At 44.4% G+C, this 23,756-nt stretch overlaps 1 protein-coding gene across 1 annotated transcript in view; it reads left to right on the top strand.

The window, feature by feature from the left end:
- Nucleotides 1-10,791: 10,791 nt before the first annotated feature.
- The window catches only part of CUL5 (cullin 5), a 91,635-nt gene continuing 78,670 nt past the window's right edge, over nucleotides 10,792-23,756 (top strand). The window contains exon 1 of the mRNA XM_021696608.2: nucleotides 10,792-10,857. Within this exon, the coding sequence (XP_021552283.2) occupies nucleotides 10,834-10,857 (24 nt within the window). The 5' untranslated portion in view covers nucleotides 10,792-10,833. The remainder of the gene's footprint in view (nucleotides 10,858-23,756) is intronic.

Genomic DNA, 23,756 nt, shown 5'->3' with positions numbered 1-23,756 from the left:
GGAGGGCAGCAGAATGCAAAGCTAAGGAGCCCAGACTTAAAACCTCTGACTTGCCTTTTTCCAAGAAGGAAAAGTTTCCACCTGCTGGGGAACTATTCAGTGGGAGAGGAAGGGAAAAAGGATGAGGTTGACCTGGGCACTGGAGCAAACAAGTCCAGCAGAAACGTCAGAAAACTTGGAGCCATCTGCGGGTTAACCACTCCTCTCCTCCGTGAAGAAGAGTTAGGGTATATTGTGAGAGTAAGGAGACCTCCACAGATGTGACAGGAGCAAAGATGTAGAGTCTGAGTCTTTGCTGAGGCAGCCTCAGAGAAGATAAGAAGAATCAGGTCTAGAAGTGAAGATTCAACCCCACAGTTCAAGCAAAACATGCCTTGAGCATATTTCTGTTGATATTTTTCTGTGAAACCATCCTTCAGACAAGAGGAGCATTAAATCCCAAATCTGAAGACTTGGATCTAGTTTCAATCACCAACACTAGCTGATATGGTGGAAGATAATTTGACTCCAAGCACTTTCATAGGATACAAGTTGGTCAACCCAACAAGTTGGTTAAAATATCTATTTGTTCCAGAAATCGTATACCCAATCAATGGTTTTTCAAGAACTGACAATTCTGGGGACTCACGGTGTTGTTTTGCAATATTTTTCACCTTTAGACACTTTTTCTATTTTTCAGGATTTGGGGGTTGTTTTCCATTACATAAATAGAATATCATAAGCTCCATATTATTTAATTCATCCTTGTCTAGAAAATACGATTAAAGCATAAGCTTCAGGTGGTGGTTAACAATTGTTAATGAAGAAGCTGGAAAGAACATGTGACAATTCATCAGTTGCTTTCAGAACACTAGCCTCAAACTAGTTATTAAAATTTGTTCCCCAGAATTCTCAGGACTTCGGTTAAGCCCGTGTTTCTCCCGGGGTTCCCTGCTCCTTCTAATAAGGATCAAGAGAGGATGCTAGAACTCTGTATGCTTCCGGCAAGATCTCAACCCAGCCCTACTGCCACACACACACACACACACACACACACACACACACCCCGTACCTGCTCTTACACTATTATGACCAATCTCATTATGCCTTTAGCCTTGTGTTGTCTGTATCCACAAGAAGTCCCGATACCTAGGTTCCCCTCAGTACTGACCCCCTTCTGAGTCCATCTCCCATTTCCCCAACTGCCACGCCTCTGGACAGGCAGTAAAATCCTCTGTTTCCTCAAACTCTTCTCTTTACTTTCTTATTCTCGCTGAAGCTTGATTCACCCCTGAAGTCATTGCTTCTCCTGCATTTCTCTCGCAAGTGGTTGATGTCCCACTGGGCCTGGAGCTCGGGTGCTGGTCTTCTTTGCTTCCCACCTCCACTTCCAAACCATCCTCTCCCCTCTTGCCTAGAAGCAGTTTTGAGTCAGATGTCAGTGGACTATCCATCCACTAACCCTCCTTGTCACCATCACGTGCCGACCCCCAAGGTCATACTCGCTCATTCTTTAATTAGTTTAAGTCCTCACTCACTATCATTCTCTCCAACATGACCTCTGTCATAATTCTTAGTGATTTCAATATTAACATGGAAGATTATTAATACTCTGGTGTTTTAGTAAGGTTTCTCCTGAAACAAGGATTTGACATACCAGTGGCTTATTTGGGAGATAATCCAGGAATCGGGAACTAGGGAGCAAGGAGAATAAGAGGGAAGGTGGCAAAGCCTCTGCAAAGGTGTGATATCAAGGTCACTGCCATGAACACGGGAGACTCAAGTCCACTGAGACCTCTTGGAAGCATCCTGAGTGCCCGCAACATTGTCTACCAAAGGACCCGAGACTGGGTCATTTATTCACTGGCTTCTGACCCTACAGGGTTGAGGGTTGTGCCTTGAAGCATCATCTTCCCCATACTCGCTACATTTGCCTGTGAACCTAGTAGGCTCCTGGGGTCTTGGAGAAGACCCTGAAGTGAAAGCAGAGAAGGTGGGAAGCTCTTAGGGGGAGACTGGAATGGTGTCCACCACAGCTGCTGCTGAAATCAGAAGTGGGTTAAGGGATGTGACTAGGACCCCAAAAGCATTGGGAATGCCTGGCTCCTCAGTTCCCTAACTTCCTCTTTCCCAGGGATCCTGTCCTCCACCCTACCTCAACTACCCTCTCCCCTGCAACCGTTAACAGCCTGAGCTCCATTTCACCCTCCAACCACCTCCTCATATCTTTCCTATCAACTCAGTCCCCGACTGTGTCTTGACTCCAACAATCCTTAGACTCTCACCCAGTACTTTGGTCCTATCTTTTCACTGTTCTTCACTCTCCGATTCAGCTTTAATCCCACGGTCAATCATCACACTTACTCTTTCACATGTATCCAACTTCCTCCCTCATCCTCCCTCAGCACAACCCCAGCCTTGGTCCCATCCCGTTCTATACCTATTCACTGCCTGCATCGGGGCCCCTGAAAGTGGCTCACGAGCTGTGAGACCTTGGGCACATCACCTAGCCCTGCCGAGTCTCAGTTTCCTTAGCTATGCTGAGCAGTCTCAACAAAAATTCAGGACCAGTAGTCTCAAGGGCGTCCTTGGGGCTGCCTAGGAATCAGAATACACTTCCCCGGTCCCTTCACTCTCCCTCCACCGTAAGTCCTAATCTCCCATCTTCTTTTCTCACAATGTCCTCACTGTCAGGCTTCCAACATGGGCGGCGGAGCACTCAGAAGAGAACGTTCCCTGCCAACAGCCCATCTGTGCGTCGTGCCCCTGCTGCTATATATGTGACCGTCCCCATCTTCTGCATCATCGTTTTTTCCCTCTTACCGGATCATTCACATCAGCCAGATGTGAAGTTTAAATGATACTTAAGTTCTCCACGAGGAGGGGAGAATTCCAGCATCACAAGTATTCATCCTTGTAAAGTGCACGGTGCCCGACACAGAGTATTATATGTATTAGCTCTCATTGTTCCATGTATGGAGTGCTTACGTGTGTAATACATTATGCTTTACATGCGTTATCATATTTAATCTTTATTTTTTAATTTTTCTTAAAGATTTTATTCATCCGAGAGAGAGACTGTGTGTGCTCGCACACGCGCCAGCACGGGAGGGGCAGAGGGAGAGGGACAAGCAGACTCTGCTGAGCAGGGAGCCCACCGAGGGCTCAAGCCCACAACTCTGAGATCACAACCTGAGCCAAAACCCAGAGTTGGAGGCTTAACTGACTGAACCACCCAGGCGCCCCCATATTTAATCTTTAAAATAACTCCATGAAAAAGAAAAAAACCTCTGTGATGCAGATGCTATTTTTAAAAAAGATTTTGTTTATTTATTTGAGAGTGAGAAAGAGAGCATGGGGTGGGGAGGGTCAGAGGGAGAAGCAGACTCCCTTCCCGCTGAGCGGGGAGCCCAACCCGGGAGTTGATTCTGGGACTCGGGGTTCATGACCCCAGCCGAAGGCAGACGCTTAACTGACTGAGCCACGCAGGTGCCTGCAGATGCTATTTTTATCCCAACTTTACAGATAAGTAAACAGAGCCTCAGCTGGGTCATTAGAACACACAGGGTCTCACCGTTCATAAATGGCTGGAAATGCTCTTAAGCATTATCCAGGGGTTCTCAATGATTAGGACGTGTAAAAATCACCCCCAAGTGCATGCTTGGGGGAAAAAGCCGATTTGGGGCCTATCTACTGATCTATGGAATCAGGATCTTCCCAGGGTGGAGCCTGGATCTCTGCCTTTTTAATAGGCACTCTAGGGTTTTCTGATGTAAGGGATACAACCACCACACTTGAGAAACTCCTTTGTGCATCCTTTTTTTTTTTTTTTAAAGATTTTATTTATTTATTTATTTGACAGAGAGAGACACAGCGAGAGAGGGAACACAAGCAGGGGGAGTGGAAGAGGGAGAAGCAGGCCTCCCGCGGAGCAGGGAGCCCAATGCGGGGCTCGATCCCAGGACCCTGGGATCATGACCTGAGCTGAAGGCAGGCGCTTAACGACTGAGCCACCCAGGCACCCCCTTTGTGCATCCTTTAATGGAGACACAGAAAACCGTGAGGAGAACAAAGCAAATCCAAAACAGTGGATTTCTTAGAAGGTGGGAGAGAGGAGATTATAGAGAACTTCCACTTCCTAGTGTATGTTTAAAGATGGTGTTTAATTTTTCTTAAATGAGCAGGTGATTTAAAGAATATTTTAAATGAGGGCGCCTGGGTGGCTCAGTTGGTTAAGCGATTGCCTTTGGCTCAGGTCATGATCCTGGCGTCCCGGGATCGAGTCCCACATCGGGCTCCTTGCTCAGCAGGGGGTCTGCTTCTCCCTCTGACCCTCCCCCCTCTCATGTGCTCTCTCTCTTTCTCTCTTTCAAAAAAAAAAAAATCTTAAAAAAAAAAAAAAGAATATTTTAAATGAAAGGCCCCTGGGTGTCTCAGTCCAGTAAGTGCCTGACTCTTGATATCAGCTCAGGTCTTGATCTCAGGGTCATAGGATCGGGCCCCGCATAGGGCTCCATGCTCAGCAGAGAGTCTGCTTGAGATGCTCTCTCCTCTCTGCCCCTCCTCCTGCTAAAATAAATAAATCAATCTTTATTTTAAAAAATAAAAATAAAAGCCCCCAAGTAGATGTTTGTGAATTTCTTTTCTCTGCTGAATTAAAATGGATTTCAGTGAGGATAAAAATACTTAAATGAGCAAAATGCTAACTGATTTATATGCTCTACAAAGGAGATAGTTATGACAGTAACAATGAACATTTTTCTCACAAGGAATATATAGAATGTTATTCTTAAATGATAGAGACATTTTTTAAAAAAGATTTTATTTATTTATTTGAGCAAGAGAGCACGAGTGGGATGAGGCAGAGGGAGAAACAGACTCCCTGCTGAGCAGGGAGCCCGACTCGGCGTTCGACCCAGGACCCTGAGATCATGACCTGAGCTGAAGGCAGACGCTTAACAACTGAGCCACCCAGGCGCCCCAATAGAGCCATTATTGAAAAGTCTAATCCTTCAGCACTCCAAATTGGGTCCAGGCTCTCTAATGTATCATCTGGTAGCCTTGCAACGTAGCCAATGGTGACTGATTCTTCCACCTGCTCTAACCCACAACATCTGTAGAGAGCATGGATTCAAGAAGTGCGGTTAGGGATCTGCTGAAGTCAGAGGGTGGCTTGTCATAAGGAGACTGCAGTGGATGTGGAGTGGAATGAACAGATTCAGATTATGTTGGGAGCCAGACTTAAGAAGATATGCTGAAACATTGATTGTAGGGGGCAGGGGAAAAGGAGGAAGGAAGAAGGATGCCCAGATTTTTGACCGTAGCAACTGGGTGGAGGACAGTGCTTTAAACGGAGAGGGTGAAGCCTTGGGGAGGTGAGAGAGGAGCAGGTGTGGGCCAGGTAAAGGTATGGGAATGGCAGTTAAAGAGCAGTGACGAGAATCAGAAGTTCTGTTTTGCGTGTTGGCAAAGGTAAAGACATCAGACAAATAAGGAAACTGACCTTATTCAGGCTATCGCGATGGGGAGAGCACGCCAGATCCAAAGACCAGAGTGCCTTAGCAGGATGGTTTTGCCTGGAAGAGTAGATAAGTTATATGTGGGGTGATTTGACAGCTGGGTTGCTTTTATAAACGGGGTGGGGGGGAGTCTCAGCCAGTCAGCTGAGCAAGACATGTTTGTCTCTATGTTTAGTTAGTTGCAGGGGTATAAACAGTTCAGCTTATCATTATGAGACAAAGAATAAGAATTTGGTGGGTCTGTGTCTGGCCTTGTCACAGGTAAATGAGGGCATCATCTGTGAGTTTTATGAGAATCATTAGAAAGAATGGACAGTTTAAAGTATATGGAGAAGGATAGTTCTTTGTAGGAAGCCACCTCTGGAAAACATAATGCTGGGGAGATTAACCATCACTATGTTCTGGGGGTGTAGGCCTCAGGTAAAGTTCAACCTATCAACATGTCATACGTGAGATGTTTATGAGATCCAAAGTAGAGATGACCAACAGGTGGTTGGATGTGTGAGTCGGGAATCCAAGAGAGAGTTTCAAAGCTGGAAAGATATATATATATTTTTTTAATTAAATTCAATTAATTAACATATATTACTAGCTTCAGAGGCAAAAGTCAGTGATTCATCAGTCTTATGTAATACCCAGTGCTCATTACAACACATACCCTCCCCAATGCCCATCACCCAGTTACCCCATCCCCCCATCTCCCTCCACTCCGGCAACACTGTTTGTTTCCTAGGATTAAAAATCTCTCACGGTTTGTCTCCCTCTCTGATTTCGTCTTGTTTTGTTTTTTCCTCCCTTCCCCTATGATCCTCTGTTTTGTTTCTTGAATTCCACACATGAGGGAGATCATATGATAATTGCTGGAAAGATGATGGGTTGGCTGGGGGACTGTGGAGGAAGGGAGGCTTATTTAAAAAGGGTGGAGGATGGGGCTGAAAGGGGCTGAGCAGTAAGATCAGGGCAGTGACCATCCAAGTTGGCAAGAGAGTCAAAGGAGGGATTCTTTTAAGGTGACAGGTGCTGATGAGCAGGGTTTTTTATGGGATTGGGGATGATATAGGAGAGAGGGGGACACCAGAAGATACAAGAGAGGTGAAAGTCTGCTGGAAGAAGGGAGTTCTTGGGGTGGGATGCAGATCACAAGCAGAAGCAATGGTACTGAGCTGGAGCAGGGGCCTGGCCAATATAGGGCAATCAGGGACAAGAACTACAAATGGAGGGACGGAGGTTTGAAGATGGGGTGGGGGAAGAATGCACTGAGGAGGTCTGAAATGAATGGGTGTACTAGGAAATGGGGTGGAAGAGCGAGCCCACTAGAGATCACACGCCAGCATTATCGGGTAGTGTTCAATGCTCATTCGAGGTCTAAGTCTGTGAGTTTAGAGAGAAGCCACTGAACTTGGTTTCGGGCTCTTCTCTGGTGATGTTTCGCTCCTTGGGTGTAGGCGTGAGAAAGATGGCAGGGTTTACTCAAGGTTGTGACTAGATTACTTACGTTTTTGGATGGGGAAAGGGACGAGGTTGTTGAAGACATTTGCAAGGAAAGTGATTATGTGACAGGTAGACAGTGGGCTGTGGAAGTTTCACTCCTGACCTGGTCCCCTGGGTGGAAATCTCAGGATGGTTCTCCTTGGTTTCACAAAGTTGCGAGTGGGGTTTTCATTTCCTTCTCTCCCCCCGCCCTCCCCAGCCACCCATCTTGTCCAGGGCCCCACTTTCTGGAGGTGGGCATGGGGCTTACAAGTGTTTGGGGCCATGGAAGAGGGAATCACCCATATAAAGTGGGCTGAGCGCAGATTGAGGTATGGACAACTGTCTTACAAGCAATATGGAGAAGGCGGCTCCCTCTTACCTAGCTTTCCTAAGAAAGACAGCGAACAGATGGCTCAGCACTGGTAATGTGTGACATTCCCTGGCAGAGCAAAGAAAGATCTTCTGGCTTAGGGATAAGAATAGAAATTGATTTAGGGCTATGGTTAGATTCGAGTTTGGGTTAGGCTCAGGGTTGGCTCCCGTGGGTCTTCCTGGTGCTGGGCGGTGGGGCAGTCTTTCTCCAGGTGCTGTACAGAGATCCGGGAAGCCGGATCCCCCACCTCTTGGGTCTGTTTCTCTCCTCTCTCTCCTGCTCCAGAATCTTGTAAACCCTTGGTGTCCCTCTGGGTTTTCACCAATTCTCTTATCACTGTATTGATTAAACTTTATATACTATCTTTTTTATGTACAGAAATTTTTGTTTTTTGATTCTTACGGATCAAAAGCTTTGACTTTATAGCTATTATGTTTAAAAGGGACTGCAAGAGCCTATTTTTGAAGGAATAATCCTAAACACTCTGGGGGCAATGGATGCATTAGGGCCTGCCAATAATTGTTTGAATGTCTGTCAAGAAGTATGAAAAAAAGGGACACCTGGGTGGCTCAGTCAGTTCAGTGTCTGCCTACAGCTCAGGTCATGATCCCAGGGTCCTGGGATCGAGTCCCGCATCGGGCTCCCTGCTCAGTGGCGAGCCTGCTTCTCCCCCTGCCTGCCGCACCCCCTGCTTGTGCGTGCTTGCTTGCTTTCACGCGATCTCCCTCTCTCTCTCACAAATAAATAATCTTAAAAAAATTAAAAAAAAAAGAAGTATAAAAAAATAAGCAGGAACATATTTTTCAGTAATTGATATCATAAGTAGTATAAGAGTATGAGTGGTACACCATCATTTGTGGGGAGAGAAAAAAGAATACACACATGACTGCTTGCATAGGCACAGAATGTCCTAGATGCCCACAAGAATTGGTAACTGTGGTTGTCTCTGCGTGAGGGATGATGGGTTGGCTGGGGGACTGTGGAGGAAGGGAGGCTTATTAAAAAAATTTTTTTTCCTCCAACATTTAATTATGAAAACTTTCAAACATACAGACAAGATGAAATATTTTGCACATTGAACACCAGTATACCCATCACCTAGATTCTGTCATTAACATTTTACTATACTTGCTTGGTCAACCTTTCCATGCAACCATCAATCCATGTTATATATATTTTTTAAGATTTTATTTATTTATTTGAGAGAGCTTGCGAGAGAGAGAGCACGAATGGAGGGGAGGGGCAGAGGCAGAGGGAGAAGCAGACTTCTTGCTGAGCAGGGGGCCCAATGTGGGGTTTGATCCCAGGACCCTGGGATCATGACCTGAGCTGAAGGCAGACGCTTAACGACTGAGCCACCCAGGCGCCCCGCAAGTTTTTTTTAAGTAACCTCTACACCCAAAGTGGGGCTCGAACTCACAACCCCGAGATCAAGAGTCACACACTCCACGGACTGAGCCAGCCAGATGCCCCCAATTAAGTAACATCTGATTTGTGTAACTACACAATATCAGCTCCTGTATGAGACGATAAGCTTCAAGATGGCATGAGTCTTCTCTGCCTTATCTAATCCTATATTTCTGGGGCCTAGTACATGATAAATAGCACTCAAACAAGTACAAAATACTAAATTGGATTCTTAAGCAGTGTCAGCCATTAATTAATGCAATTACTTTATCAGTTTGTCATCTTACTTTTTTAAAGATACATCAGGTTGACGATAATGTAATCAATTTACACCTTAAATTAAGCAGTGGAGTTGGCCTGGGGTTGAAGAGAAAACCCAGTTTCCCTGGAAAAGGGAACCGTAATTACATCAAGTTTGTCCTGGACGAGGTCTTTTCTCCCACCCAGTGGAGAGATGTTGGACAGATCACTCCACAGGTCAGGTAACCTCAGATAACGGAGAGTCGGCCCTGGGCTAACACTCCGCCGGGACACCCCAGGCCCAGTGGCTCTGAGTCCTTGGTCTATCACCCAGTCACCGTTTAATCGTGCCTCGATCACTCTTATAAATCATTTGTAAAGCAGGGACGCCTCGGTTGCATGGTTGTCAGGTCAATTTAAGGAGCTATTAGGGAAGCTCCCTACATCACCCTTCTGCTTCTATCTACTATTTACACAGGAAAGGGAGCATGTGAAGAGCAGAGTTTGATCACGCCTCTGTTCAGAAGCCCACAGTGATTGCCCATCTCCTCCAGAAGGAAAGCCCGTCCTTAATTACAGTGGTCCACAGGCCCCGCAGGATCTTAGGCTCTCCAGAGTTGCAAACTTCATGTTCCTTCCCTGCTGCATTTTCCTCCAGAGATCTTATTATTTTTTTCCCCTAAAATATGAATGTAGGGCTCCTGGGTGGCTCAGTCGGTTAAGCCTCTGCCTTCAGCTCAGGTCATGATCCCAGGGTCCTGGGATCGAGCCCTGCATCGGGCTCCTTGCTCAGCGGGGACCCTCCCGCCTGCTTATGCTCTCTCTCAAATAAAAAAAAAAACTTTAAAAAGATATTATGAATGTAGGAACGAATACTGTTTGTACACACGCATCATAGAATACCAGGTACACTGTAGGTTCTACGGTGAGTTATATTCTCTTCCCCCGGCCAGGGGTTAGTGGTCTGAAGGGCTAAAGCTTGGGGGTTTACGGTGAGTACCTTCTAGGATCATGTGCCTTCGGGAAATCCAAGATTAATATTCATTGCCTGAACAACCTTGTATGGATTATTTTAGCGCCAGGCACTCTGGGCTGGAAATATTAATAGTTAACACTTTGGCGCCTCCACTGATTCATGCAGTCATTCAACAAACATTTATTGGACGCCTCCGAAGTGCCAGTTTTTACTGACTGAGCTGCCGGACCCCAAGCCGAGCTGTCACAAGCGTCTCCTTCGGGATCGCGGCGCTCCTTGCACACCCGGTCCCCGCATTTGGGGTTGGGGGCGGGGCAGGGAAATATCCGGTCCCGCCAGCAGAGGGCGTGCTCCCACCCTCTCCGCAGGCTCCGGACCCGCCGAGGCGTCCCGGCTCCCACGCTCGCTCCCGAGCGCGCCCCCGCCCGCCGCGTCACGTGACGCGGCCGCGGAACCTGAGCCGCCGGGCCCAAGCCCAGCTAAATTCGTTGCCGGTGGTCGCCGCGGGTGCAACCACAAAGGCTAATCCGAAAGAGTGCGGCGGCTCGCGGAGTCGATGCTTCCTCTTCCGATTCAGGTCGGCTCCCGCTGCCTCCTCCCCGGTCGCCGCTGCCGCCTCCCCGAGCGTGTGCATAAGCTCTCTGGTGTGGGGAAGCTCCGGTGACCATGTAGCGGGGAAGAGCGAGGAAGCCCCAGGTGCCCGGGACGCGGTCGGCGCTGTCGGCACGCCTCCGCGGTGCCCAGCACACCCCGGTGCGGGCCGGCGGGCCGCTCGGCCCTGCTGGGCAGCCGGGCCTCCGCCTGCGGCCTGGCCCCGAGCGCCACGAAATCTCGCGCCGCCTCGCGAGAGGCGAAGTTGAAGGAACATGGCGACGTCTAATCTGTTAAAGGTAAGACGCTCCGTCCAGCCCGGCTTGGACTCCGCGCCCGCCGCCTCCGGCGCTCCGGGAGAGGCCCGGTTCGGGTTCGGCGGCCAAGTGTGAGAGTGCTCGGGGGCTGTCCGCCGCGGGGGAGCCGGGGGAGGCGGCCGCCGGGGGCCGCAACGCGGGTGTGTGGCCTGGGGGTCGGGAGGCTCCGGCTGGCCGTCGCGCCGGCCGGCCCGCGGTGCGCAGGGCCCGAACGAGCGCAGGCGGCGAGCGCGGCTCGCGGGGGGCCGCCGTGGCCCGGGCGGCGGGCGCGCGCTGCTGCTGTGCGCCGACCCGCCGGGCCGCGGTGCTCTCGGGGTCCCCGGTGCGGCGGGAGTCCAAGACGCGTGAACGGGAAGCCCGAGAAAATGCTGCCCAGTCGGTCCCAACGGCCCGCCCGACCCCCGCCTTCTTGATCTCCGGCGGCCTCGTCCTGGGCGCGGAATTCCGGGTCGGACAGCCGGCGGCGCCTCCCACCCGCTGCGCCTCTGCTCCTGCCCCCGCTGCTGAGCCCCTGCCCTGTTTCCCCTGGGAGACTCCCCCGTAGCCCCGGGCGGCACTCGGTGCGAGGAGTGCCGCGGACGCGCTCCGCCGAGTTACCGGATCCGAGGCGCGGGTTAAAGTTGGTTTCGCATCCGTGGGATGGCGAGGGAGCTGGAGGCCCCGAGGGGCGTCTTCCTGCGCTCGGAAGGCTGGGGGAATGAGGAACACTTGGCCAGAACATAACGGAAAACGTAGACATACACTGGAACCTCGCTTACGTCTTCCTTCCACCACTCACCTGCCTAGCGCATGGGACTGTCTCATGAAAGGCAGACCAGATTTTACTAACTGAAGAGGCAATATAGCTTCTTTTAAAAGGGGGAGGGGCCTGGAACGAAACTCAGTCCGCGCCTGAGAAGCTGTGTGACTTCGGGCAAGTTTCTTAACTTCTCCGTGCCCAGGTTTCCTAATCAATACGACGGCATCTGTCTCGTAGGAGCGTTGTTACGGTCGAGCCAGTGTATGTAAAACGCTTAGAACAGCGACTGGCACTGAATCAGTACACGATACACGACTTGTAGCCAGAATTACTACTGTGCTGTCTCTCTGAGAAAGCGAATTCGTGGGAATGGAGGGAGCCATCCTGCTCTTGTCTCAGAGCAGGATGGCAAAGTCCTCACAGATTCCAAGGAGAACTGTTCGCCTTCTGAAGACTCCTGTTAGTGCGTCCCACGTGTTTACATAAGCAGTAGCTGATGTTACTCACTGAAGCGTGTTTAAGAAATAATTGGGTTCCTGGTTCTTTGTGGGTTTTTTTTTTTTTTTACTTGATTACTTGGATGTAAAGCAAGGTCTTATTCCCCCAAGAATTCTCTCTCAGAAAAGAGCAAATCACTTTATTCCACTCCCTGCGAAGCCTTACAAAGGATTGTTTGGAGAAGGTGCACGTCTCAAGCTACTTCGGTAAATCCTAGTTGTGCTTACTTTGTGGAGATTATGAATCTGCATACCCAACACACACCTATAGATTGAGAAAACTGCTTGAATGTATAGGAAATGGGCATTTAGGACTTAGGTTAAAAAGTTCACAAGGATTCAAAAAGTTCTGTAACTCAGACAACTTTTATAAATTAAAGGAAGGTGATAATGCTTTGAAAAACCGGGTAAAATGGACTTATTCACTCTAGTGCACATGAAGACAGATGCCAAAGATACACTGGAAAATTTTCAATGAAATTGTTTTATGAAGTGTTGAAAAGGGGGAGAAAGAATTTGTGAATGGTATTTTACATAGTATGTGATTTTAAATACACATAACTAACATCATATAATGGACATTATAAATAGACATTTGATTCTTCTGTCTGTAGCTTCAAAAGTTTACATGTTCAAGTTGGCCAGAAAAATCTTTTTTTTTTTCTTTTTTCTTTCCATATTGGGAGTAGGGAGGGCGCTTGTCTCATGTTCATACTTAAACAAGTAACTAATTAAAAAGTGAAAAGTTTGTCCTCTTGGAGAAATGTAGTGAGACCCTGCCAGGATAGACCCATAAAATAATACATAGGATCACCTAAATTCAGGTCTGGTGGTGCCTTGAATAAAGATAGAGCCAAGTGGGATGTGGCCAGGTTAGCCTCGTTTGCTCTTTTGACAGGACTAACAGACTGGTTCATAAGATACATGCCTTAGACATTGTGCAAATAGGTTTCACCAGACTATATTTGACAGAATTATCATGTCCTGTGGTCAAAATGGAGAAACGTGGGCTAGATGAAAATACAGTTAGAACTGCATTGATGATGATAAATAGCTGTATCTGAAGAAGGATAAGTGATAAATCATCAACCCGGAAGGGAGGCCTGTAGTGTCCTGCTGAAAAAATAAGTTTTCTTCCTATTCGCCAGTAACTTGGGTGGAGTTTAGTTTATTGAGTTTGTGGATGGCAGTTTGGAGGGATAGCTAATACGTTACGAAGGATAAGATTCAGAACTTTGATAGGAAACTTAAAGTCAAAGGGCAAAGCAGTAAAAACCACCTACGTTTTTAATATTGACATTTGATATAATAATGATTATACTGTCTATTGAAAGCAAGTGGACTATGGCTGGATTTTGGAAATCTAACATGCAAAGATTTGTGTTGTGTATTTTGTCGTAAACAGTTACCAGTGTCTTGGGGGGTTTATATCTCCCAAAAACTTTCAGTATTACTACTTTAAGTTTGTTTTTTTTAACATGTAATTCTGGTTCCTTTGCTTTGGAAGTATCTAGGCCCTGAGTGCTATTTTATTCAGAAAGTTGAGTATCCTACCCCAAATAGCAGTTGTTTAAATCTTATTTTGCCAAGTCTCAACCCCATTTAATTCTTAGCCTATTACTGTATGCAGTTAACTCCTGTGGTCAGTACCACACATTTTTCCAGTTTCCCCTATATTCTGTTTTTTGAGGCACCTGCGGTGTTGCTTCCTGGCTTGTTCTTCAGCCTTCATTTCCCCTCCAGGACCTGCCAGCACATTTCAGGCCCCTTATTCTGGCTTCTATGGAGTAAAAAAGTTCATGTATTTCCTCATATAAAACTTTGGCCCTTTTTCCTCTTGCCATTCATTCCCGAGGTTGTTTGAAAAGCAGCCCCCACTTGCTGCCTTTATAGTTCTTCACCTTCTTGCTTAACTTACTGTGACTCCACTCCCTTTACCCCCACCTATTGACAGAGAAGCTGCCGGTCTCCAGAGCAATGGCGACCTCCTGATTGCCAAATGAGATTTTTCTCCGATATTATTGATGACTATCTCTGCTTCTCTTTTGATTTTTATGCGATTCTCTCCATAGTGTCCTCTGTCTCAGATCACTGGTGTTTTTCACTGACCTCCCTCCTCTCCTCCCTAGTATGATTATTTCTCAGGAGTTAATCTTCAGCCCTATTCTATCTTTGTACTTCTGTTTCTGGGGCAGTCCTAACTCCCATGATTTCACTATTTTTATCTCTTAACTCTGATCTGAGCTCTGGACCAAAACACAGTTCTGACCATATCACTTTCCTGCTCAGATACCTTTGATGGTTCAAATTCTTTGATATCTTTCCAGTTGGGTCTTCTCCCTAATATCTGTCTGCCTCCCCTGTCCCCTCCTGCTCTCTTCCCTCTCTGTCCCCCTCTCCCTCTTTCTCTCTCTCTCTCATACCCCTACCTCTACCTGGCTGGTTCCTTGTTGGTTCACTAGTATACCACTATTTCAGTATTGACCTCTTAAAATCCGTTTTTATTAAGACCCAGCCCAGTAGCGGCTCTTTCTGCCCACGGGTCCTGTCCCCGTAAATTCCTCCCCTCTTCTTAGTGCTCCGGAGCACTGCAGCACTTTGTTTTAGCACTTGCTTTATGCCTTACATATTAGTTGCACAGTCTGTTTGCGTATCTGACTCCCTTTCAGGATTGTAAGCTCCAGTCTTGCAGCGTCTAGTGCGTGATCTGTGCATTGTAGATGCTCACTAAATGAGTGTTGATTGGTTAAAAGGAGGAATTTCTGGTTCTGTTCCCTTCTAATTAGATTTAGAGAGGGAGAGAGAAGGAGGTAGAAGTATAAAAACCAATTCATTAGAGAGTCCAAACTTGAAACTGAAATAGGAGGCGCGCTACTGTTCTCAGTGGAAACTTTTTTATTTTTTGAGAGGAAAGAAAATGGAAATAATAAAGGGGTGATTCAGAGTGTCTATAGAATTCATTATTAAAATGATTTCATTAGACACCTGTGTACTAGGCACCACGAATGATACAAGGATGTAAGACATCTGTCCTCTTTGGGAATTCACCATATGCTACGGGAGGGTAAAAGGTACTAATGATCTTCTCTAAGGCGAGAACTTAAGTAGTGTTACCAAAGTCTGTGTGGTCCCTCACAGACTGAGGACATCATTTCTGGTGGATTGATCAGGCATTGGAGTTGGATTTTGAAGGGTGGGTAGACTTTTTATAGGTGGTGATTAAGGTAGAATGTGGTGGGAGTGGAGAGGAGATTGGTCGGCTGCCCTGGAAGCAGGACTGCCCGCTGTGTTGCACGCTAGTGATTCTTTAATTTCTCTTTGAACGTAAGTGAAAGCCTTACTTGGAACCTGCCTTGTCAGTTTTCATTGAGTTGGGAACTGCCCTTCCAGATGGGCATGTGAGAGGCACATGATCCTTAGGGCCGCCTGCCCTCCCTCCAGTGTCCCATCCTTGAGACACGGTTACATTTGACACAGCCTAGGGAGAAAAGGAACTCGGGGTTATGTATGTTCGTGGACTAAATCAGTTACTACAAGTCTGTGATAAAATGGCAGTATGAGCATTGTTCACGTCCTATGACAATAAATGAGCAATTACCATAATCTGGAGGTGATATATATTAATGCTACTGACAGGAAGTGACAGTTTAGGATAAACTTTGAGAGATCAGTCATTTATCAGTGGATTAGAAAAGGGAAATTTTAGGGGCGCCTGGGTGGCTCAGTTGTTAAGCGTCTGCCTTCGGCTCGGGTCATGATCCCAGGGTCCTGGGATCGAGCCCCGCATCGGGCTCCCTGCTCGGCGGGAAGCCTGCTTCTCCCTCTCCCACTCCCCCTGCTTGTGTTCCCTCTCTCGCTGTCTCTCTCTCTGTCAAATAAATAAATAAAATCTTTAAAAAAAAAAAAAAGAAAAAAAAAAGAAAAGGGAAATTTTAGACTGCAGGAGGGTATCAAGAGGACGCTAGAGATCCATCTAGGGGGCAGAGAAGAAGGGTGGAGAAGAGAGAGACAAAGACAGGTGTTTCTTTTTTTCTTTTTTAAAGATTTTATTTATTTGACAGAGAGCGAGCGAGAGCGGGAACACAGGCAGGGGGAGTGGGGAGAGGGAGAAGCAGGCTTCGCGATGTGCAAGGAGCCCGACGCGGGGCTCGATCCCAGGACCCTGGGGTCATGACCTGAGCCGAAGGCAGACGCTTAATGGCTGAGCCACCCAGGCGCCCCAAGACAGTTGTTTCTTATTGGACGTTTTGCTAGGTGTCCTGGTGAACCCATTTGTGTCACAGAAGGCCATCTGACTCGTGCCTTGGTATAGTGGGTGTAGAGTGAATTGGTGCCTGATGGACTCTGTACACAAGTAAACAAGTGACAGCTCCGGTTAAAACACTGGTCATGAAACATGTAGTACAGGCGGTATCAGGGATATTTGGTCTTTGTAATGGGGTATGTTCATTCCCCAAAATGTAGGCACTTACTCTGTGCTGGATACTATTCTAAGTGTGATACAGTAGTGAATATGACAGACAAGTCCCTAGTCTTTGGGGCTTACATTCAAACGTGTGAATACGGACACCAAAGAAGTAACACACTGGGTAGTTTTTGTAGAAACAAGAGCTATGATGGAAACAGTGTTCAGAAGATGGGGGCACTCTTTTACTTATTTACAACAAAATAATTATATCTTTTTCCCCTAAATACTGCTTTCAACTATGTTCTGTTGAATTTTCCTTCCTTGCCACTTGATGACATTTCAGTCCCATCTCCTAGCTTTCTGGGTTTTTTCATTTTATTTTATTTTATTTTTTTTTTTTTAAGATTTTATTTATTTATTTGAGACAGAGAGAATGAGAGAGAGAGAGCACATGAGAGGGGTAGGGTCAGAGGGAGAAGCAGGCACCCTGCCGAGCAGGGAGCCCGATGCAGGACTCGATCCAGGGACTCCAGGATCATGACCTGAGCCGAAGGCAGTCGCCCAACCAACTGAGCCACCCAGGCGCCCGCTTTCTGGTTTTTTTAAAAAGTCCTGTTAGTCTAAATTAAAAATTTCGATCTCAAAGCCAAATTAAATCTATATGCTTAAACCCTTGGCTTCAGATGTGCAGAGAGGAATGGGGGAAAGGCAGTTTTCTCAGGTTGGTTTAGGAAGGCCTCTGGGAGGTGACATTGACGCTAGACTTGAATGATCTGCATTCTATTCTAGGCAAAGGTCTTGAGGTGCTGTGGTGAGCTTGGCTTATTTGAGGAACACATTTAAAAGGGTGGTATGGCTGAACATAGTGAGAATTGCCAGGATTCAAATATATACTGGAGTTTTGTGGTTCTTTTGGTTAATGGGGATTGCAGATGTGGTTTTAAAATCACATAACTGGGAGTGCTGGTGGCTCATAGACCATACAGGAACCCACACATTCAAATAGCCTCATGATTTACACAGAAGACCTGAAATACACAAATTGAATTCCTTTTGTAAAGTAATTAGAATGCCATCATTGGATATAATTCAGAATCAATAGGATAGGAACTTCACAGAGGGAACAAATACAAATCTTAAATCAAATAACCTCCCTGTGTCATAGTCAGAATGTTACGGGCATGAAAGTGTGCAGGGGAAGTAATTGCTACTATTGGTGTCCATGTCATTATTTCTGGTCTTCCCTCAACTTGTCCTTTAACTTTTCTTGCACCTTTGTCATCACGAGGATATTACAAGAACAACAAAGAGAAACAAGCATGCATTAGGAAGAAAGCAAATTACAGAAGAAGAGTTTAATTTTTTGTCATGTGTTTGGGGTGAGGGAGATGTTCTAGGGCAGTAATAATAACTAAATTCTGTTTTCTTCCAAATGCAACTTTTTTTTTAGGATTGTTTTTTTTTTTTTTTTTTGTCATCTCTACACCCACTGTGGGCCTCGAACTCACAACCCTGAGATCAAGAGTCACACGCTCCATTGACTGAGCCAGCCAGGCGCCCCCAAATGCAACATTTGATATCATTATAAATTGTGGTCATAGGATTGCTTCTACAGTTTGATGGCACTTATATGTAGGGATTTCTGGACATTTCAGGGCAAACCAGTTGTGTTATTTTGTTGTAAAGTGAGTAATTTAAAAATGATTCTGAGTACATTTTGCAAGCTAGTGGACTTTTCTGTTTTTGTTCACTCTCCTGTGTTAAGCATTACTATTTTTTTTTTAAAGATTTTATTTATTTATTTGAGAGAGAATGAGAGAGCCCATGAGAGGGGGGAGGGTCAGAGGGAGAAGCAGACTCCCTGCCGAGCAGGGAGCCCGATGCGGGACTCGATCCCGGGACTCCAGGATCATGACCTGAGCCGAAGGCAGTCGCTTAACCAACTGAGCCACCCAGGCACCCCAAGCATTACTACTTTTTTAGTATGTTTTATATGTGCACACAAGGAATTATGTACCTACCTTTTTCTTGGGATTAAATAAAATGGAATTGTTGCAGATGAATTCATTGTTTGAAAAACTACTCTTGAATTTCAGTAGGAAGTGTGCAGAACTTTTTAAATAACATACTCTAGAAAGATCTATATGGCATTTTTCATTACTGCCCTATAACAAACTTTTCTTCTGTAGTTTGCTTTCCTCCTAATGCATGCTTGTTTTTCTTTGAAACAATCACCATGGCTATAGATAAGAGATTGTAGGATTTGACTGTCAGTTTGTTTTAGAACTGATTATTCCATTAGGGCATACTTTTTTAGATATAGCTGAATGTACTTTATTGGTTCTGGGTAACCAATATATTAAGAGATCCTGATTTCTTTATATTGATTAGAGTAAGAAAGGGAGCTAAGCCTGTGTTCACCTATTTTTCTTTCTTTGGTCTTTTTTTTCTTACTGTTTTCATTCTGTCTCCCCTCTCTTTCTGAGAAACTTGACACTGATTTTTTTTTTTTCCTCAGCCTTGTGGGGGAGACATTAAGTAAAGAACAATTTAGTAGTAAGTATACTTTTATCTTATTTAAAGAGGAACAGTGAACACAGGAAAAAAGAAGAGAGGCCAAGAGTTAGAACTTCAGCATTTGCTTTTATTGGACAGTACATCCCAAACTGAACTTACCACTTCTTCCAAATCTTTCAGCTCAAATGTACTCCTCCCCTGGCGTTTCTTCTATGGTCGGCGCTCTGTCAGTTACTCAGGTCAGAAGTCTGAGAGCCGTGTTGCATTATCCAAAAGGCAAAACAAACACATATTTAAGGTATCCTACTCCCATTAAAAAAAATGAGAAAAAAAATGTGTGGGTTATGTATGTTGTTTTTTTTTTTTTTAAAGAAAATGTTTTGGACCTCTAATATATATTTTAGAACTTAGTATCCTTTGTATTTTGAGTTATATTGGGGAGTACCAGTGAGGGAGCTACTCATCAGTCATTTGAGAGCTTAGGGCCTTAATACTGCTTTTGTCGAGTCATTTTCAACTTTCTCTTATTCCTACGTCTTACTACCACCAAATCCTGTCACTGTAGGAGAATTAGAAGCAATAGTACTTACAGTAGGAGTCCCTAATATAATAAAGATAGCCAGCACTTTATTTCATCCACGTTTAATTATTTCATCCACGTCTCTCAACATTTTACATGTCTTATTAAATCCTGTAACAACCCTTGCACATAGATAACTTTGTTAAATCCATTTTGCTTAGATGAAACTGAAGCACAGAGAGTTTAAGTAACATACTCAAGGTCACACAGTTGGTAAATGGCTAAGTCATAATTCTTTCCTCACAAAACCGCTTCATGGACATCGCACCAGTAGCATTGTCTCCGTGTAGGGCTTCATCATGTATTGCTTATATGCACTGTTGTGGAGGCTTCCTGTTAGACTGTTCTAGTTTTTCCTTCAGTGAATTTATAGATGATCATTTAGGAGTTAAATGTAACCATGCCAATAGCCAGTGGCTGTGTTTCCCCCCCATCCAAAGAATTTTTATTTAATATGTTGTAATCTGTTACTGTCATTTATTTTGCTTAGATTAAATACTTTCTTACTTTCTGACACAAAAAGGTGTTCCAGGATCGTCTCTGCCCCAACTTTGGAATTAACATTTTTCTCTAAGGAACCTTTTCATGGACTATGGTATTGAGAAATCGGGATCTGGATGCTAGGTATGCTAATTGCTATTGGGATGTTGCTTCTCCCAGGCCCTCCCATTGGGCTGAGCTAGGACACACATGCACCCACGTGCATGCGCACACATACACACCCTGTGCTGATTTCTGTATATTATCGAAACCAGTGAGTTCACCCCAGTCCTCCCAATTCCAATAAACTCATTTCTATCCTTTTCTCTTTCCATATAATGTGACTTCTTTCTCTGACAGTGAGAAATCTCATTGACACTGGCTTTCGGACTGAGTTATTCAGGAAGGAAGGAAAGAAGGGAGGAAGCTATTTTTTTTTTTTTTTTTTTAAAGATTTTATTTATTTATTTGAGAGAGAGAATGAGATAGAGAGAGCATGAGAGGGGGGAGGGTCAGAGGGAGAAGCAGACTCCCTGCTGAGCAGGGAGCCCGATGCGGGACTCGATCCAGGGACTCCGGGATCATGACCTGAGCCGAAGGCAGTCGCTTAACCAACTGAGCCACCCAGGCGCCCCGGGAGGAAGCTATTAACAACATTTTTAATATGTGTGGATATAAAATTAGCTATAAATTCCTTAAACTCAGAGTTCTTTAACAATTAAAAGATAGTTACCAATTAAATACAAGTCTAAAAACTCAGTAATATTTAAATGAACAACACTAGCATGACAATTTTTAAAGCAAGATTTATTGAAATATGACCTATATACAGAAATGCCTATAAGTCATAAATGTATAGCTGGATACTTTTTTTTTTTTTTAAAGATTTTATTTATTTGACAGAGAGAGATACAGCGAGAGAGGGAACACAAGCAGTGGGAGTGGGAGAGGGAGAAGGAGGCTTCCCGCGGAGCAGGGAGCCCGATGCGGGGCTTGATCCCAGGACCCTGGGATCATGACCTGAGCCGAAGGCAGACGCTTAACGACTGGGCCACCCAGGTGCCCCTGGATACATTTTTTATAAAGCAAACATACCTGTATAATCAACGCCCATATCTAGAAATAGAATATTAACAGTACCCCTGAAAGCTCCCTCTCTCTTGCCCTGTCCTAGTCTCTAATTTGGAACCCCCGCCCCAGGGTAATCACTATGCTGAATTCTAATAACTGTAGATGTACTTTGTTCATGAACTAGTGTGTACTCTTGGGACTTTTTTTGCTCAACATTATGTCTGTGAGGTTCCTCTATATGTTAAATTTTTGTTGCTGAATAGTATGCCACTATTATGAATATTTCACAGTTTATTCATCCTATTGTTGATGGACATTTGGGTTGTTAATAGTTTTTCACTATTGAGAATAGAGATATGATGTACTTTCTTGTACAGGTCTTTGGTAGATGTATGTATGCAGCTCAATTGGAAGTATACCCAGAAGTGAAATTGGTGTGTCACATATTATACATATATTTAGCTTTCATGATCCTGCTAAGTAGTTTCCTAAGATAGTAGTACCAGTTGACACTCACCAGAAGGATGAGAGTTCTGGTTTCTCTAAATTTTCTCTAATATTTGGTATTGTCATTCTTTTCTATTTTAGCCTTTTTGGTGGTGTGTAGTGTTATTTCATTGGGGTTTTAATATGTATTTCCCTGATGATTAATGACGAGGGGTGCTTTTTCATATGGTTATTGGCCATTTAGATATTGGCGTTGTAGAGGGTCTGTTCAAGTGTTGTGCCGGGGATTGGATTGGATTTTTTTTCCTCTCTTACTGATTCTTACGAACCTCTGTATGTTTTGGAGAAGAGCCCTTCTTGGATATATGTATTAAAATAACTTCTTCCACTCTGTGGGTAGCTTTTTCACCTCCTTAATGGTAACTCTTAAGGAACAAAAGTTCTTATTTTTAATATTGTACAATTTATGGCTAGTGATTGGTTGTAAGTCATACAAATGATCCAGACCCTACTTGTGTTAATAGCTTATTTAGCTTTTTAAAACAAAAACAAAATTAAGAATTTATTGTTATACTTTTGAGCCTCAAAAATATATCCTGGGACCCTTCCAGGAGTCCCTTAACCACAATTTAAGAAATACTATATTAGAATGTGAGTTCCTTTGAAGACTTTTCATTTGTAAGTCCAATGATTAGCATAATTCTTCAAGTACATTAGGCACTCAAATTATTTGTTGAATGAATAAATGGAACAAATGAATGATGAAGCCCCCCCAAATAAGTTACTTTTACCAGTACTGTTACTTTTGATGTTGTTTTTTTCCTTAAAATTAGTTGTTTGGGTTTCTAAAAATTTAGGCACTATCAGAATTTGTATAAAATTTTTTTTTCTCTATAAAAGAAACATAAAGGTTTTAAAGGGAAGTGTAGTTTGAAATTTCTCATTTCATTAGAAAAAGATGTTTAGCTTTTTGGAAAAGTGTTTTCTTCTGCACCATGTTTAAAGATAAATATGTCTTTCATATACTGCTGCTTCTGCCTTGTGGTTTTTAGATAATTGCCACTGAATTTTTATAATCATAGATTTTTTTTTTTAAGTGAAATTAAGTCAGGGGTTGGATTCTGGCCCATAGGTTGCAAGTCCTTCCATTACTCACTCAGGAGAGACCCAGGGAGTAGGTAAGAATAAGGCTCTAACAGGGGAACCTGGCTGGCTCATTCAGAAGAGCATGTGACTCTTGATCCTCAGGGTCATGAGTTCAAGCCCCGTATTGGATGTAGAGATTACTTAAAAAAATAATAAAACCTTAAAAAAAAAGGAAAAAAAGAATGAGGCTCTAACCGAACTAAACTGCTTGGATTTGAACCCCAGCTCTGCATTATTGTCTATAATCTTAGGGAAATAACCTAACCTAATCTCAGGGTATAGTGTACAGTTTTTTTCATCTATAAAGTGAGAATAATAATATCACCAAACACAGAGGGTAGTTTTAAAGATTAAATGAATTAATACTTGTAAATATTTAAAACCATACTGGACACGTAATTAGTAGTCAGATATTATAAAGTAAAATGATCAAAATTGATGGAATGAGCTACATTGAAGATTATACTGAACTTAAATAATAAAAGTTATAAATAGGTGAACTCAAATTTATTTAGTGTTATTGGATATTCAAACTACCCATCGAAATGTAAAGGAAGCTATTTAGCGATAAGCAAAAGGAAATCCTCTTTTGTATCACATGTGAAAATTTTATTGACTGTAACCCCAAATTAGTTAAGTGCCATATATTTGCAATGAAAGAAATAGTACAAAATATTGTAAGGGAATGATTAAACAAAAACAATAAAAATATGAGAAGTTTTTTTTTTTTTTTTTTAAAGATTTTATTTATTTATTTGAGACAGAGAGAATGAGAGAGAGAGAGCACATGAGAGGGGGGAGGGTCAGAGGGAGAAGCAGGCTCCCCGCTGAGCAGGGAGCCCGATGCGGGACTCGATCCAGGGACTCCAGGATCATGACCTGAGCCGAAGGCAGTCGCTTAACCAACTGAGCCACCCAGGTGCCCTATGAGAAGTTTTTTAAATTTCACCCTTCTGTAGTGTCAGTGTTGAGCATCCTACTCTGATTACCTTCTCC

The sequence above is a fragment of the Neomonachus schauinslandi genome, chromosome 11 (genome assembly GCF_002201575.2).
Source record: "Neomonachus schauinslandi chromosome 11, ASM220157v2, whole genome shotgun sequence".
Classification (NCBI taxonomy): Eukaryota; Metazoa; Chordata; class Mammalia; order Carnivora; family Phocidae; genus Neomonachus; species Neomonachus schauinslandi.
This window is presented reverse-complemented; position numbering and strand designations above follow the sequence as displayed.